General features: G+C 36.6%; 2 protein-coding genes across 3 annotated transcripts; one reads left to right on the top strand and one right to left on the bottom strand.

Moving 5' to 3' along the window:
• The first annotated feature begins 6200 nt into the window (after positions 1-6200).
• Positions 6201-8076, top strand: LOC122030464 (WAT1-related protein At5g07050-like). The gene is made up of 6 exons (XM_042589674.1): positions 6201-6510; positions 6611-6673; positions 6752-6868; positions 6984-7389; positions 7473-7624; positions 7700-8076. The coding sequence occupies exons 1-6, from the start codon at positions 6317-6319 to the stop codon at positions 7950-7952; spliced, it is 1185 nt and encodes a 394-aa protein (XP_042445608.1). The 5' UTR covers positions 6201-6316; the 3' UTR covers positions 7953-8076.
• A 4500-nt stretch (positions 8077-12576) lies between these two features.
• On the bottom strand, positions 12577-17987 carry LOC122030093 (cysteine proteinase inhibitor-like). Of its 2 annotated transcripts, XM_042589249.1 has the most exons (4): positions 17900-17987; positions 17202-17381; positions 16808-17018; positions 12577-12910 (listed from the first exon to the last, which is right to left on the bottom strand). In XM_042589249.1, the coding sequence occupies exons 1-3, from the start codon at positions 17900-17902 to the stop codon at positions 16830-16832; spliced, it is 372 nt and encodes a 123-aa protein (XP_042445183.1). In that variant the 5' UTR covers positions 17903-17987; the 3' UTR covers positions 12577-12910; positions 16808-16829. The 2 variants fall into 2 exon arrangements, with proteins under 2 accessions (XP_042445183.1, XP_042445185.1); XM_042589251.1 differs by lacking the exon at positions 17900-17987 and having other exon boundaries at positions 17202-17384.
• Between the last annotated feature and the right edge of the window lie 373 nt (positions 17988-18360).

The following is an 18360-nucleotide window of genomic DNA, read 5'->3' as shown; positions in this document are numbered from 1 at the left end:
TCCATAGGAACTTGTTTCGTGCGATTCCGAGCTCTGTAGGTCCACCTTCCATATTTTATACGCATTTATTTTGATTTTTGAAAAAAATTAAATTTTGCAACGAACTTAGAAATTCGTCCCTAATCTAGGACGAACTCTGAAGTTCGTCACAAAATTTAGGGACGAAATTTCAAATTCGTCCCTAATTGTTTTTTTAAGGTTAGACTTTTAAAAATTGGAAGATGATCCTAGAGAGCTCGGAATGACACGAAACAAATTTCTATGGGTTCGTATCGATCTCCTGATCTTATTAGTAGGGTCAAATATATTTTTATACAAATACACTGCCGTTTATTTTTTACCCCGAACGAGTAATAAATATTTAATTCTTGTTCCAAAAATTTAAAAACGTCAGTGTATTTGTATAAAATTATGTTTGACCCTACTAACAAGACCAGAAGATCGATACGAGCCTATAGAAACTTGTTTCATGTCATTCCGAGCTCTCTAGGGTCATCTTCCAATTTTTAAAAGTCTAAACTTAAAAAAAATAATTAGGGACGAATTTGAAATTTCGTCACTAAATTGCGACAAATTTGGCGACGAATATATATTCGTTGGCAATTAGCAACAAATCCAAAGATTTGTCGCAAAATTGTATAAATTTTCCAAAGAAATTTATATTTTGACACTGATTGGCAACGAATTCTGCAACGAAAATATATTTGTTGCTAATATCCGACGAATTTATTTCATTACTATTTTAGTTGCTAATTAGCGACAAATTTGATTTTCGTTGCAAAATGTATTACAAATTTGTAACGAATAATATTCGTTGCAAATATTCGTCCCTAAATTACAGTTTTTTTTTAATGATAAGCTGATGAAAGTGATGATAAAGACTTTTTAAATATATAATATTAATTATTATTTTTAAATATGAGAAGACGGCACCTCTGGTATTCATGTGGCTACACTTTAAGTTTGTTTTTATTAAGTTATTTAAATTTATTAATTTAATTGATCTTTATATATTAAATAAACATAAATAAATTTTTATCAATGAACGTTTGATTCACTAACGACCTAACTACTGTTTGAATTTCAAAGACGAGCTTGATAATTTCACATTATCCGATCACTCTTGGTCTTGTTGTGTCTGGGCGAAGTTAGTTCATTGGCTTTGTTTCTTTTGGCTCTGCAAAAGTGGAAGTGCAGTGCTTTTAGTCTTCTGTAGAAGACTCATCTACTTAACCAGACGAAGCAAACTTCTTAGATATTGTTGCATGGATTGAGGAGAAGGTTTTCAAAGATATCGAGAGGCGCGAGAGTTATATATCCCAATAAATTATAGGGATCCAAGCCTGTTGGGTTGGGCCTGAATTCGCAACTTTTCTCGCCAAATGCATTTCACAGAAAGAAAAATCATGATCATGCATGTTCTTGGTGTAGACGTCCACTGAATAAGAAATTAGACTATAAGAGGGAACATATGCCCATCTTAATCAGCCTCCATCAGCGAGATTTGTAATCAAAGCACACCTTCGATACCTATCACTGTTAAGGCCTGTCCAATTGAAGATGGCTGGAATAATCTTTCTGATACTCTACTGCTTAGAAGCTTCGTAAGTTTGCAACTACATGGAATTTGGAACAACACTTGCTTGGAATGAAAATATTTTGTGGCATGAAGAAGCCAGAAATATCCACCAAATAATAGAATCAGATACTACTGCGATGCATTAAGCAACTGATCTGGGATGTCATGGGGAATATCATTATTGTATGTGGCCATTTCATTTGTTGCATGATCCTTGTTTGTTTAGTCCCCAATTTCTTGATCAAGTTTCAAAGTTGCATTGCAGGTTGATGACAGCAATGTTTGTTAATCTTATCGCTATGTTTGCATCTTAGAACTTAATTAGTGCTACTGCCCGACGAAGAGAAAGCGGATATTCTTTCCTTCTTTACGAAGCAGTATGTGCATGTGAATGATTCAAGTGTTCTATTTCCATCAAATGATTAGGAACATAAACTAGTAGTCTTCTACTTTGAATAATCAATTTGCATGCTTCTTCTTTAGACCATTCAAAAATTGATGATTTTCAACTTCTTTTGTTTAACAATTAAGCACTAACAAGCCTAATTAATTTGTAGCTGCATGCAATTGTTGGGGAAACGATGCATGGTAGACTAGGCAATGTGGGTGAAGCTTTCTGATAAAATTAAATTAAATATGCATTTCTGAAAAGCTTATGATTTTTTTTTCCTTGTTAAAGCTGGTAATGGCATAATCATTGTACTGTCATTACAATGCATGATGTTTAAAATAATAGAGGGCAATCGATCTTGAAGTAATTAAAAAGCTTGTCTTGCTTTTTTCTCCGAAGCAAGATGAAAAAAGGCAAAAAAAAGCTAAGTAAAAGATCCAAGCCCGTAGATGAATCTTTGACAAGACAAGCTGAATCTTTAGCTTTAAGGTCGTCCATGGAAGTGCAAGACAGACATTCTTTAGCATGAAACGAAAGGCACCACCAACAGTCGCTGAGCCAAGACAGAAAGCATGCATGCAGTGGTGCAAATGGATGTCTGCTAGAGTGAGTAGGCAGCTAGATATCGTATCGACAGCTAGCGAAGCTGATGAAAGTAGGGCACTTTCTCACTTTAATCGACTTTGATTTGATTCAAGTGGAATGAGTTAAGGTGTCAACAAGATGGTCGAGAGTATGATAATCAAGCACGCAGGTTCTGATTATTGCAAGCATGAACTAAATCTGAGGATTTTCTAGGATATATATAGAAGTGATGAGCGACAACATTGCATGATGCATGATGTTAAATATATAGGCAATGACGTATCTCCATGTTCTTAAACTATATATGAATTATTTTCTATATTGGATTCTCTTGAGGCTGGAGAATGATTGATCTAAGAATAAGGGAGTTTAAACTAAAAGATTGATCATAATTACTCTATCCATTGAAAAGAAAACCTAAGAACATGGTAAATGGACACAAATACTTTTATCTTTAGTGTTTTGACCATTAATGTAGGAAGAATCAAATTATCTTTATTCTGTTTTTCATTTAGCTAGTGTTTGAAAGCTGATTTAGTGTTTTCACTTGTGGCCCACTGGTCCAAACACTTGCTTCAATTCAATGTCCCATCTCCTTTTGCTTTGTTTGTGACGCATCTTCAGCACCCTCTGCATCCATTCCATGGCTCTTTCTCGAACGTCATCGTCATCATTATTCTTAGACTTGTGATGCTTCTTAATAAGTCATGAATTAATGAATACCATGTGACATAGTTGATCTTCAAGAAACAAAAGTTAGGATAATTCATTCTACTTTTTAGATCGTTTAGGAGTGCTTATAGGTCTTTCTTTTTCATTCTATTAATATTTCTTAGGGATGAACTTAGTGTTTTATAATAAAGTAGAAGTTCATTCAGTTCTTAAGAAGTGAGAACAATTTGAAATGAATTTGGAGTAGTTTAAGATGAACTTGGAGTAATTTATGTTGATCGCCATAGCAGTATGTATAATCTGATCCTCAAAGCTTCAGGCGGACTTATGTTCACCCATAAATAGCAGTAAATCTTTGTTTACAAGATTTGTTGTCTAGCGTGAAGATCATGCACTCAGTGGACCTGAACACTGACACAAGTATCACAAGTCGTCCTCCTTTTCGAACCTTTTAAAAAGAAGTCATTAATTCGCCTTGTTTAATTTATTCGGATCGGCGGAACCCTGTGAGATCCAGGTCTGGTGGGAGTGCTCCAAACTTTGGGAAGTTGTCTGCTGATTGAATCAATGTAACCTAAAAAGCAAGCTATTGGAGGCTGCATATATGCCTTCGGAATGTCGGCCAGCCATGACGCTGGAAAAACATATATTCCTTGCCTACTCGCCTTCCCTAGTGTCCTGATACCTCGCAACTAAATAAACAAAACAACATTCATTGATTTAGTGGTGGAGTTGTTACCTGTAGAAGTAATTCGAGTTGATATATAGAAAACCTAAGTGCATGCATTGACTTGGATACTGAGATTGTAGGAATCGATACACAACGAGGATTCTCCTTCACGTTGCATGATCGTTAGGCTGCTGCTCTAGATGTCAAATTCTGTTAACTTATCATTCATCTTTCCGAAACAGAGAGGGGGTGGGGGACAACAACGAAAGCATCTGAAGCAGACCATGCACTACATGGGCATCTGTGGCTGCTCCTTTTGTGTCTTACACATGTCTTCCCCGGAATTGACACTGTAAGGATGCCATGGCTGCATACGATCATATAGCGAATTCGTAGTCACGATCACCAATTTGGCTAGTGAATCTAAAGCAAATGGTGGATGCATCGGCAGGGCCTTAGGACTTGTTTAGAATGAGTATGTGTATGTATAAATGTGACAAAAGGTGATTCGAACGTCTCAATGTCAAATCGTCACTAGACCAACACAGGGGAGTTAAATCAAGGATGACTACTAGTCATTAGTACAGTAGCCAAGACATGGAAGAAGGTATGCTCGGACGTACTAAGTTTCGACCCTATTACGTAATATAGCAATATTCCATATCTCAATCACCGCACAACCCGGAGGGATAGTATGCACATGTATAAAAAACCGATGGGAGGAATTTCATTCCACTTTCCATTGTTTATCTAGAAGACATCAAAACACAATGATAGAGATTGAGTGCATGAATATTGATAGGCAAACCTCCTAATCTTTGTCATCAAGTTTGGGGTCGGTCATCATAGACAATAGCTTGAGTGATACAACTAAATTTTTAGATGTAGCCCAAATAATAGACGCATGACATCTCTGACGTAATAGTCAGAGGTTAATTCTCATAAACTGACAATTTGAGATTTATCCTATCATGCATCTAACGTTTGTGTCCCTATATTCTCCCTCTATATCGATAAGGCCGATACTATGGGGGCCGTTAAGATAACAGATCTATTTTTTTGAGTGATACAACTAGCAGTCGTGAGAGGACCGCTAATATGATGATACCATATTGAGTGGTACAACTAATCCCCACAGACATAGATGAGATGATAAATGGATGAAAATTTACTACTTGAGGTTGAGAGGTCGAACTCTGGGGTTGGCAGGGCGTAATTCCCCTGCACCCTATATAACTTATCCCACCATCCATTTATCTTATTAATCACCATGATTTATCTCCTCTTGAGATTGGCTGAGGAAGTCGTTGGAGGCGAGCGTTTCGCCTTTTTACCAACTAATACAATTGGCATGCTCAAACCAAGTCATTCTATACTCCTTGTCTTTTTGACCCTAAGACTAGCCTACTTGACTAGCTCGACCGTATACCCAGCCCACGTAGGTCTAGGGTTTAGGATTTAACCTTTCAAGTCAACTCGACCAGTCCAACATGCTCAGACGACGTAAATGACTTGATTAATTCACATAGATTAACGATGTATAACGATCTGACCATTACAATTAATTTGAATGATCTCCAAGCTCCAATTGGTTCAGCCGGTCAACATTATTCGCTTAGAATTTATTTGACTGGTTCACTTTTGGTTCCAATCGATTTAATTGGTCTACTCGAACAATTTCACTAGTCTATTAAGTTTGATCAACCTGTTAAGTTTGATACTCTATCTATTTCCCTTGCTGGACTTGGCCAATCTGCAGTTTAATTTTAGTCAACTACTTGGTTTGATATGTTTATCTAATTCCACGGATTTGATTGACTTGATTGGACCACTCTAATTGTTTGATTTGATTGAGTTGACTTTATTTGACCGTCTTATGTAATTTATTTATTTTATCTATCTAATTTATTTATCGATTGAGACGATATAATAATTAGCATATGAATTATTATCATGAAATCTAAAATTTAAATATTAACATAATCGAAATAAATATCTTCTATACATATATCAAATATATTTATTTTTTTACCACCATTTTAATAGAGCCTTCGGAAGTCCCGACAACCCAATCATGGATGAACAATCGGGAAGCATATAACCTGTTATATATGTACATGTAAACATATCTCGAAATGAGAAGAAAGATTCTAAATAATTGGCAGCCTCATCACACCACTGGCAAATGCCACTGGGCCCCACCTAATGCTTCCCCGTCGGATGCAACTGACTCACACCTCCCGCGCTCGCATAAAGACGCTTCCGTCACGGTGCCTCGGTGATTTTATAAATACGCGCCCAAATGGCCAGTCCCTTGCCCAGGAGACTGAGCAGAGCAGTGCACCAAATTGCATCTCATCTCCTCTCCTCTTCACACTCCTCCTCCTCCTGACCTCCCTCCCAAGCTCGAACAACCAAGATGGAGAGCTGCACCAAGCTCTTCCAAACGTGCAAGCCCTATGTGGCGATGATCTCCCTCCAGTTCGGCTACGCCGGCATGAACATCATCACCAAGGTCTCCCTCAACCACGGCATGAGCCACTACGTCCTCGTCGTCTACCGCCATGCCTTCGCCACCTTGTCCATCGCCCCCTTCGCCCTCGTCCTCGAGAGGTACGTACTCATTCCTCTGATCAATTACTCTTCACTTCACGTTCTAATTGACCATGCATTAATATCATCCATGCATGACGATGTTAATTACGATTCACAGGAAAGTTCGACCCAAGATCACTTTCCCAATCTTCCTGCAGATATTTGTCCTAGGGCTCCTCGGGTGCGTGTCTTGAAGGAGTTAGTTAATGCATGTTGCAAGGCTTTTAACATTAATATTCTGCGTGTGCTAAATTTTCAGGCCGGTTATCGATCAAAACTTCTACTACGCTGGACTAAAGTTCACCTCGCCAACCTTCTCCTGCGCCATGAGCAACATGCTCCCTGCGATGACCTTTGTGCTAGCCGTCATATGCAGGTTTGTGATTCGATAAGAGAGAATATTACGACACAGTGATCGTACATGTTCAATTTGTATGTATCTGCTAGCTAACTGATGTTGGTGGTGGTGGTCGCAATTGATTCATCAAAAGGATGGAGAAGGTGCATCTGAAGAAGGTGAGATGCCAAGCCAAGGTGGTGGGAACTCTGGTGACGGTAGCCGGTGCCATGCTGATGACTCTGTACAAGGGGCCTCTCTTGGAGATGGCCTGGAGCAAGCACTCGAGCCCGGCCCACTCCGGTGAGGCGGCCGCAGACCCGACCGACAAGGACTGGTTCAAAGGCTGTGTCTGCCTCATCCTCGCCACTCTAGCGTGGGCCTCGCTCTTCGTCCTTCAGGCGGCGACCATCAAGAAGTACGACGCGCCCCTCTCGCTCACCACATGGATATGCGGCGTCGGCACTCTGCAGGCGATTGCTGTGACCTCGATCATGGAGCACAAGTCCTCTGTTTGGAAAATTGGCTTCGACATGAACCTCCTCGCTGCTGCCTACGCTGTCCGTCTCTCATCCTCTTTTATTGATTAGCTAGCTTGTGAGATCGATGCTGATGAGTTTTGGATTTGGATTTCAATATGCAGGGGATTGTGACGTCTAGCATTGCCTACTACGTTCAGGGCCTGGTGATACAGGAAAGAGGACCAGTGTTTGCCTCTGCCTTCAGTCCACTGATGATGATCGTCGTGGCAATCATGGGGTCCTTTATCCTCGCCGAGAAGATCTATTTGGGAGGGTAAGATATTGCCACTCCTGATCTAGTTTCGATCGAACAAGAATTTTGGACTGAATTACTTCTACCCTTTTGCAGAGTTGTGGGTGCAGTGCTCATCGTGTTGGGACTCTACTCTGTTCTCTGGGGCAAGCACAAGGAGAACAAGGAGAAGAAGATGGAGGCGTTGGACATACCGGTAGCGGTGAAGGAGATGATAGAACTGGATGCGGTTGAGCTGGAGAAGGCTAAAGCCAACAACATGGCGGTCTCTTCCATTGACAAGGCTGTGGTGGCAGTGAACGTCTTCCCAGTACAAGATAAATCGGTGCTGGCCAAGGAGGAGCCATAATAAGTAGGGTTTTATTTGGATTTTTCCTTGTTTTTTGCCTTTCTTGTCCTTCTTGTGATGATGATCTTGTTGAGACTATGATTTGTAAGTTTGGAAGGAATGGCAATGAGGAGCTTATATATAATCTCATTAAGTGCTGCTTACATGAACTGATCAAAGTTCTTAGCAAATTTGTAGATAGACACAAAAGTTCTTATAACAAACAAACTTCTAGGATGAAGCTCAATGACCAACTAAATAAGATTAAAAATATTTTTAAAAAAATTAAAATAATCAAATAATTTTGAATTGAGAGTTTAATAACATCTCTAAGGACCAAACTCAAACTTATAAAAAAGAAATCAAGTAAGTTTGACGGCTTAAGTTCATTTTAAACTTGATTTAATTGAGCTCAATTAGCCCATCAAATAATCTTGTGCTCCTTCACAACACTATAATTTCCTACTAAAAGCAGGGGTACAACACTCAATTAGTTAATACATGCAATCCTTTTAATTAAAGTTATTCCCTTTCTTGATAACTCATGACTCGACATTTTAATACATGGGTTAACACATTGCCTTCCATAATTAAGATATCCCTTTCAGGAAGAATAACTGGCAAAGGAAGATTACAAAATGAATAAATACAAGGTTAAGCAAGATGCCTCTTATCAAGTAGCTGGGAAAGAATCGGTGATGGTGGAATTATATATACTAATTACTATTTAGAAGTGGACAAAGATAGTGATATCTAATTGACAAACCAAATGATAGATCGGCTTCAGCACAGGAAGACACCTTTTTCAGTGAGGTGTATTTGTGGGCAACTTGTGACGCAAAGATCATGCGAGGTATTCATGCAAATTCACGTTCTAGAATTTCAAATTCTTAACATGGAATCGATTGATATCTTTAGCATAGAATCCTCTTCTGTTGTAGAGGGAACTTATAAATAGACTTTGTGGAAAGAAATATTGGATCCACACTAATGCAAAAGCTCTTTAACTAATATGGATTTACAGCATTAAATATTCGCAGTTGGATTCACGTCATCCTCACCAAATGGATAAGAACATTGCTATTTTGAAAATGCCAATTCAGTATGTTCAATAGCAATGGGCATTCTTCTTTCACCCACTAGACGAGCAAGTTCATGGGTGTGTATTTGGATGTCACTATGTAAAGAACGAATCCATTATTGATAGCAGCAGCAACGGCAATTCCCAGCGTATCTCTGTTTTTAGTCGAGTTCATATTTAATCTTTTCACTGGGTGAATGATCTGAAGAAAACAATGTCTAATCATGCAGTCATTTTCATGGGGAATATTATCTTGATGCGACTTCAGTGATGATGATGCCATATAGAACATGTCTTTAACTTGTTCTCTGTTATACATGACATAAAATATAGCATTGTGATGACTTGAGAGTCTTAAATTGTTGTTGTTTATATGACTAAATTAATGCTGCTGTGGAATGAGATCTCAACGTACGCAAGGCTCCATGGTGGAGTTGTTTTCATTGTAGTGGAAGATTTGGTTTTGTTTGTTGCTCTGCTTGCTGGATGAGCAATAGGGTTCTTGGCAAAGCTTGAAAAGAAGGTGTTAGGCTTTCTATCGTGCAGATGACCAAGCAAAGGTCACTTAGGTGACATAAGCAGAGTAAATTGGATGCAAAGCCATCTCTTCAAGCTAAGCATTTGCTTTTTTTCCTTCCTTTTTCTTGTCCATGTTTGGAGAACTTGTATCTTAAAAAACTCGAGCAAAACAGTAGTTCATTCATAAATACTAGACAAATATTGATATTGGAAGGGTTTGAGTTGGGTGGATTGGATCGGATTAAAGATATGTTATTAAGAAAATTTTAATCTGAATTTGATCCGAATCCAAACTCACTCTTGAACTTCAATTTAAACCTGGATAATCCAAATTACCTGCTCAACCTAAAAAAAACTTTTTTTTATTTATTATTTCCCTATAATTTTTTTTATTATCTCAATATTTCATCATTATTATATGATATTTTATTATTTATATACATAAAATATCTTAATTTTTAAATAAAATTTAATTTAATCCTAAAAATTCTCTAAATTTTAAATTTAGGTCAATCCAACCTAAAACAAACCAATCCAAAAAATCCCAATATGAATCTGACCTGAATTTGAAAATCGATAATTTGAACTTGATTTCTTTTAATCAACTTGGATTGGATTAATAGGTTGAATTCATTTTGACAATCTTAGATATTATAAAAATATATTTTAACAAAAGATTAATCTTCATATAAAATAATATGAAAAATCTAATATTATAGAAGGGTACAAAGTTGATGAAATAAAAAAAAATATTCTCACACGTGAGAATAACTTGTTAAATTGAAAATTATATTAATTTCAAGATGGTCTCAAATATATGACTTTAGTTTTCTTTTATAAACTCGGCTGGTTAATAAATATAGGAATAAATATTTTAAATAAAGAAAATATATTACTCTTAGGAGGATTATAATTATTTCTTATTGATTATTAATTATCTTATGTTAATTACCTTTTGATTTTTTTCATTTATCTTAAAAATTATCAATAATTTAATTATTTATTAATTTTTGTCTTTATCAAACATCAAATTATTTTTTCAAATAGAAAATTTATTGTATATCATGCACATGAAGATTATTAAAAAAAAATTCTTCAATTAGTATGTGTATGAATATTTACTTTAATAGATCTTAGAGGTAATTTTTAATAGATGTAAAATATTTTATTGGATAATACATGCAGGGGCGGATCCAGAGGGGGGGGCGGCATCGGCGATCACCCCTCCTTGCCGACAATGAAACCTCTAGTATTATAGGGTTACACCGGTAAAGATAGAGGATACACCCCTTGTTCGGTATAAAAATCATCCCTCCATACTTGAATTCTTGGATCCGTCACTAGATACATGATCTCCCTGCGTTAAGATAAAATATCTCCTATAATTTACTTACTTATATCTTTCCGTGAGCCGACAATACTAAAAAGCTCAGGATAAACTATACCACTTTTAACTCTAACAAACAAACCCCAACTCCTTCAAACACCTTTAACTCTTCCTCTTTTTTGAAATTATAGAAGACCATCTGAAGAAGTAGAGGAAATTTGGCACACCAAAGCATGCAACGAATTACATCTTTTCTCATCGCTATCCTCCAAATCAAGACCGAACTCAAAAGTTTGGAAGAGAGTTCACGATGGCCGTCTCTATAGTTTTCGTTCTTTAAGCTCACAGTAACTGTGCTTAGTTTTTCCTTGTTTCCTTTTTCTTTTTGTTTTTTTTTAAAGAAAAAGAGTTGGATGTTGACCATGTGAAGTTCCAAGTAATTAAAGGGTTGCAAATCCTTTGCGAACCTATACACCTTTGGCATTGTAATAGTGGTTCATGGTCTCCAAAGTCTCAATTATTAATGGTCTCACGAGAAAAATATTGGACGAACAAAACAAACACCTATACGTCTGTGATTCTCACTTTATATCTGTAGCTTTAGATTTTTAATACTGTAAAAAAGGCAAGTTCCATCAAATATTTTATTTTGGAGTAATCTTGATTTTAATTAAAAAGAAAGAAAGAAGGAAATATTGAGACTAAACTGTTAACAATCTTTCCCCAGCAATAATTACGCAACAGCTTCCTTTCAGCAAAAAAGAACGAACTGCAGCTGATCGTGTCACATTACCAAACCCTTCAGAAGCTTTAGTTTCAGATAATACATTAATGGAAAGTAAATTTACATTGGAATTAATTCGAAGTGAAATGCGAGTGGATACACACTCATAGGCTATTCATTAACTTGAGCAAGCAAATTCCAAGAGTGTGGCAGTCAGAATCCCTTAATTTGAGAGAAATAATAATAATAAAATCGATAGGCACGTCCTTGAATTCCCAAGTTGATGCGAATGCATTGGTGAATCATTTGGACAAAAGTGGATGGAGTACACACAGGACTCCAATATTTCTAAATAATTGGCAACATGGCTACTGTCTGTGTGATGAAAGCCACAACTGAGAAGCTGATGAAAGAAACAGATGTTTTTAATGCCTTCCAATACTGATTTTTATCACGATCCAGATGTCGAGTGGGTTGCAAATTTCATCGGTTTTACTTGCACTGAATGTTAGCTCATGTAACATAGCAGTATATAACATACTCCAATGACTCAACCTAATGCTAAACACCAACATGATCAATGACCATAAAATATTCTTATTGCATTTTAATTACCTCTTATAACTTTACAAGGATTGCCGATGACACTCTATTTATACAGACATTTCTTCAAACAATAAAATGATGTATGGATAATAATTATGAAAGTAACATAACAACAGCGAATTATAAAACAAATTAATAACATTCAAACATTACGCAGACATTTTTTTATTTAAAAAAAAACTAAAGATTTCCTCTCGAATTTTTGAAGAAGATGATTATTGCCGTTTGATTACATTTTGCCAATTCAAACGGCGGTTGATTACTTACACGACCGAGTGTCTCTATCTCATGTATAAAATGTTCAAGAGGAAGATGATTGATTAATCCAGAGACAACTCTCTGTTCCGAATCTCACACATACAGCACAACGTTAAAGAACGTTCAAGACTGATAGAAGATAAACTTCTTAGTTAATTATAAAGGTTTGGAGTTCGAGGTCCAAAGTACAGACAATATAGAGAAATGAGTGTTCAAAGTATGCAATCACTCCATTCATTGACACAATATAAAGTCTGGGCGAAGTCTTCACTTTTCAATCCCCTGTGGAAGAACAATATCACGTCCAAGACTGATAGAAGATAAACTTCTTAGTTAATTATACAAGTTAGGAGTTTGAGGTCCGAAGTACAGACAATATAGAGACATCAGTCTTCAAAGTCTGCAATCACTCCATTTATTGACACACAATATAAAGTCTTGGCGAAGTCTTCACGTTCAATCCCCTGTGGAAAAACAAAAGAAATAAAGACCAACAGATCATATAGAAGACAAAAGATGGAAGCAATATTGACTCGAAGCAAGACCTCAACATTGTAAGTCAATTTAAACTTACTAGCTCAAAAGAGTGAAAAGAAACCAGTCTACTTTGGAAATTTAACGCCTACAAGCCTACTAAGTTAGGATGAAAGTTGTCAAAATTTGAAGCAAAAAATCTTATTTAAATGATTGAGTTCAGAAGAACTAAAGAACCCTATTTCTATGAGCAGCGGAAGGAATATACCATGGAATGAGAAGAGGAGAGATCTTAAATGTTTCTACTGAACAAAAAAAAATTCAAATTGTAGTGCATTTTAGAATACAAAGTATTCTGGGTTCAAGTTATAACTCAAACTTGATTGCTTAGGTAAAAGCTAATGGAGTTAGGAACGAGGGAACATTGCCAATTTTTATATTTTTTTTGAATTTTACCTTAAAGGTAACTACATCACACAAAGGTAACACATACAACTAGATACATCCAACACTGGGCCAACCTGATGTTTGAGCATTATGTATTGAAGGCTGATACACAATGAAAATGGTAAATTGTAGTTTGACCAATGACCCATAATGATATTAATTGAGATCTTAAAATTTGATAATAATAGTTGGAGGCTTGCTAGCCTACACACCCGCTCATGCGTGACGAGTGAGGGCGACTAAGTGCGCAGGTGCCCAGAAGTGATTCGGGCACCCAGTGCACTTCCGGGGTGCCCGGAAGTGACGGATCACTTCCGGGCACCCCGCGCACTCAGCCCCCCATGCCTGTCACACACGGGTAGGCGTGCAAGCTAGCAAATTCACTAATAGTTGCACATCGTATAGATACATTTGTGACAATGAGATAAAGCTTTTGTAAGTAATTGTTCATCAATTTATATTTTGCCTAAATTCATTTTTAAAACATTTAAATCACCATATTATTGAAATTCTAAATATATTTAGTAAAAAAATTTAAGACAATTTTTGCTACATCCTCATAGGAGGATAAAAAGATTCAAAAACAAAAGTCTACGGGGAGGCCTTTTTGTGCTTAACAGAAACACTTTCCAACTACATGCAAGCAACAAGCACAAATTGACAAAATCTAGAAAAATTACACTATTCAAGGATTCCAAAGACAAAATTTGACATGGTGACGCAAACTTATACAAGTTCTCCAACAAGCAAAAAATCATGGTTGAAAGGATAAGCCAAAGAATCTGCCTGATTAAAATCAATTCCAATATGACTTTTAAGAAAAACATGCAGCACAAATATGACCTGTAACAATGATGCAATTGTAAGTCTATGAAACAATAGTTGACAAACACATCCAATAAATGCTCGTCAGAATAGATGGAAATTAATTCAACTCATTTCTTCTATTACAATCAACTGTAGCTACGCATCAATTTGGTTTATCAATATCTATGGGTTCGATAAGAAAAAACTGGGAAAAGCAAAGAATTGTGTCTTGCAACCATGAACCAAACCAGACTAAGCCTATATATTCATTACAGTTTGATCTGGATCAAAGTCCAGACTAGCCGATCCATCTTGAAGAATAAAGTGAGAGGCTCAAGCAATGTTTTGGTACCACAACATGTGACGACCGAATTAGGCTATGTGGCGAAGGAGCCACTTAAGTCACATCTTAATTTGGGAATGATAAATGTCTCAATGTGTTAATTGAATCATGTTTAAGTTTAATTTCACATCGTAATTTTCAATTTTACTTGGTATGGAGCAGTGATGTGAGGTATGTTCGCATTAAAATTACATTAAGACAACTTCATTTCCAATCTATTTTAATTTCAAGTTTTCTTTCAGGTTGCAAGAACGAGGATTTCCAAGGATTTCTGCCACCTCTTGGTCTATTATACTAATGTAAATTTTTAAATTTTTTGGAAGAATGGATGATTTGTTTTCCCTCTCATGTGAGCCACATTGGTTGATTAACATGCATTGTTATATGTTACTATTTTAGGATATATGTAATGCTTAGATTGATATGAAAAATAACTGATGGAGTGTTTAGGATGATAAATTTAATTAATACAAATTTTAGTCATTTTCATGGATATAAATATTTTAATACAAACCACATATTCCGCCACCTGTATTTCCACACTGTTTATCCACTATGCAGTGATTAACCACATACTGCCCATGTACGCTTTTGAAAGCCTAGCAACTTTTCCATTGTGGTGGTTTGTAGCCTACGTATGAGAGGTGTGAAATTGTCATTGTTCTGACTAAGGAAAGTTTTCTTTTCCAATATCAGGTTGCAAGCGTCCCTTCCTGTCACCCCCCTTGCAATTGTCATCTAGTTCAAAGTGTTCTTAAGTTCATCATTCATCATAGTTGCATTTTCTTTTTAGCAGTTTTAGTTGAATACTTAACATCCATTCTCAATTTAATTATGTTCTATTTCCATGAAATCTGCATACTTCCCCTTCCGAACTACATCACAAATACTTTTTCCTTTTACAACTTGTAGGTATAATATCCAATCTATTTTCCTCATTCAACCGAGCTTTATGCTAAGTTACATATCATGCCGATATATTTCTCCACTAATTGTAACTAAACGTTTGTCTACCAACTTGTACTTGATTTGAGAAGTGCTTGTGTTTAAGACAGTAAATGAACAAACTAGAACGTCTTTTTTGGCTGCATTAGCAAGAAGGCCAAAAATCTCAACACTCTAAGGGCATGCCTACTTGCGTAGAGGAAGAGAAACAAGAAGAAATAGGGCTAAGAAAGGGAGGAGAGAAAAGAAGGAAGAAGCTTTGTTGTCTAGTTGAATATAGAAGAACAAATTACAAAACTAGCCTTTGATTCTATAATTTCTATGATATACAGAGCTAACTTAGTCCTTTTATCAATTTTGCCGTCTTCTATCAATTTTGAATGGGGAAAAAAAAGTGGGGAAAAGCACTACAAATTGCTTCACTTCCCCTTGCTTTTCCATCTTACCAAGTTGACAAAGAGGAATATGACTGCACCCCAAGCAACCAATTTTTAAAATAATGGTTTGGTAACAATGCTTATGCACTATTCACAAACATTTCTTGTCAAAGCTAATAACAAAAATTATAAATAATATTTTTGAACAAGACCAATGAGTCTTAAATAGATATTCAATCAGGTCTTGAATACATACTTGGATTTAAGTTTATTTATGTAATTAAGTATTTGATTTCTGCATCCATAATTGTCGTGCATATATAACTTTATATTCAATTAAACATATGTATTGTTAAAATATAATATATTTTACGTTATGTAAAAGGAAGGGAGAATCTGAGAAAGAGAGCTTAAGGTTTTGTTGGTGGATTTCAATCAAATATTAAATGTGTACACATCATTTGGAGATACAGTTTACATTTAAATAAACATTTATCATATTTTCATGAATATGGTGATATTAATGCCTGTTACTCATATGATAGAAAAGTTAATTAACACATTAAAATGAAAACTTATTGTTAAAGGTATTAATAATGTGTTTTGATAGACTCTAAATTATCAAAATTTGATAAGCTGCGATTTAGCTTAAAGAGAACTACCAGCTTGAATCTAGTTAAGGTAGATAAAAAAGGTTGCCAAAGCAATTTTTTTAATTAAGATTTCTTCGCTTTGAAGCTAATAAGATTTATAAACAATCTCGAGGATGATTTTGCTGGTATCAACACAGCTCATTCATTACCAGCCCTAATTTCACACCACACATAGTACACATCTTAAGAAGTAGACAAATCGATGCCTACTATATTTGCAAACAGTTTAGATGCCACAGCACAATACGACCTCACCTATCGAAAAAAATAAAAATAAACTTTCAAGCAACTTGAGGTTCGGTAGCATCACATTACCTAGCTTATGGCAGGGGATGTCTTAGGATGAGTCTCCAGCGTGACTGAACTCCTGAAGCTCCTTGAAGTTGAGCCATGGCTTGACCCACACCTTGGCCTCGTAGATCTTCTTCTTTCCCGCATCAATGACCTCGACCGTCAAATGGTGCAGAGTCCCAGCGACCACCTGCTCCCTCGCCTTGATCACCCTCGCAAACTCCAGAAGAGCGTTCTTCACCACCACAAACAAAACACTTGAGCTCCAAGAAACGACAAAAAAAAAAAAAAAAAACAACCGATCGAGGCGAGGAAGAGAGTATAAGAGCCAAAAAACAAGAATAATCAGGAGTTCAAAAAAAAAAAAAAAGATCTCAAATAGAGGAGCGTAGCGAGATAAGAGAATAGAAAGAGATACCTCCTTCTTGTTGTGTTGGTCGACGGCGAAGCGACCTAGTTGCTCGATTTCGAGGCCGTTGGCAGCCTCCCCCTCAACGTCTCTGATCCCTCCGAGGGCGGCCATGGAGTTCGGATCTGCTATCGCTATTACGCAGAGAAAGAAGGAGAAAATGAGGATCGTCTTCTCGGCGAAGGAAACCATTAGAGCTGTCAATTTGGGTTGGGCCCGTCGGGTTGGCCCGCCCCGTCAAACAATTTAAGCGGGTTGGGTTGGAATTTTATCAACCCAAGTCCGCCGTGGGCCGACCCGCCTAGGCCCGCGACCCGCGCGGGTATGTAAGTTAATTTTTAGGCCAATTTATTATCTTTCTTTGTTATAATTTTGAAATAAAAATAGTATTTTTCATCCAACATAAGTACTCGTTTGTATTCATTTATATTTAAAATACATGCTTATGTATACATTTAATTGTAGAAAACTTTTTCGAAGTAAAATGTTGAAGATATGAAATATTTTTTAATTTTTTTTAAAAAAATTGATGGGCTCGCGGGTTGGCCCGCCAAACCCGCAACCCGCCTTAGAATGGGTTGGGTTGGAAATTTCCCAACCCGCCAAGTTGGCGGGTTGGCCCGCCCCGCCCCGCCCCGCCAAATGGTTAGCCCGCCACGGGCCGACCCACCCCGCCACGGGTTGACCCGTCTGACAGCTCTAGAAACCATCCCTTTCCTCTTTATTCGCTTTTCTGATCGCTAGTTTGGTCATTCCCATCCGGCTATTTTAAGAAAATTGCAGATCGTATCGATGTTGTTGGGCCTTGATCGATATATATATACACATACCACGACAAAATTTGGTATTAGAGTCTTAAGATTTGTAAAGACTTTTGATGTCTAATGAAAATGATATAAATATCCTCTAGTAGATAATTTTTGTCCATAATTAGGCATCATCAGAAATCTGTTTTTAAAATTTCAAGAGCAACTAAGACAACAATAGTTACATCTTGAAACAAGAACAAATAAAACAACAAAATCAACAGGTAAATAGACAAAACTTAGATTTTTTAAAAAGAATCTCAAGACTCCTTCCTTAAAAGACATTTTGAGCCAAGAAACACATTAATACAACTTAAAAGTTACTCATAGCCAACAAAACTCAACTCATTAATAGACTAGAT

The sequence above is a fragment of the Zingiber officinale genome, chromosome 10B (genome assembly GCF_018446385.1).
Source record: "Zingiber officinale cultivar Zhangliang chromosome 10B, Zo_v1.1, whole genome shotgun sequence".
In the NCBI taxonomy this organism is placed as follows: Eukaryota; Viridiplantae; Streptophyta; class Magnoliopsida; order Zingiberales; family Zingiberaceae; genus Zingiber; species Zingiber officinale.
Note: the sequence above shows the minus strand (reverse complement) of the source record. Positions and strands in the feature narration are given on the sequence as shown.

What these genes read in the sequence shown, in the direction of transcription:
- LOC122030093 (XM_042589249.1), bottom strand. An exon ending in ACCAACACAACAAGAAGGAG is followed by an intron (nt 17,019 to 17,201) that starts GTATCTCTTTCT and finishes GTGGTGGTGAAG; the next exon opens with AACGCTCTTCTGGAGTTTGC.
- LOC122030464 (XM_042589674.1), top strand. Translation starts at nt 6,317, where the DNA reads ATGGAGAGCTGCACCAAGCTCTTCCAAACGTGCAAGCCCTATGTGGCG. An exon ending in GTGCTAGCCGTCATATGCAG is followed by an intron (nt 6,869 to 6,983) that starts GTTTGTGATTCG and finishes ATTCATCAAAAG; the next exon opens with GATGGAGAAGGTGCATCTGA. An exon ending in GAGAAGATCTATTTGGGAGG is followed by an intron (nt 7,625 to 7,699) that starts GTAAGATATTGC and finishes ACCCTTTTGCAG; the next exon opens with AGTTGTGGGTGCAGTGCTCA.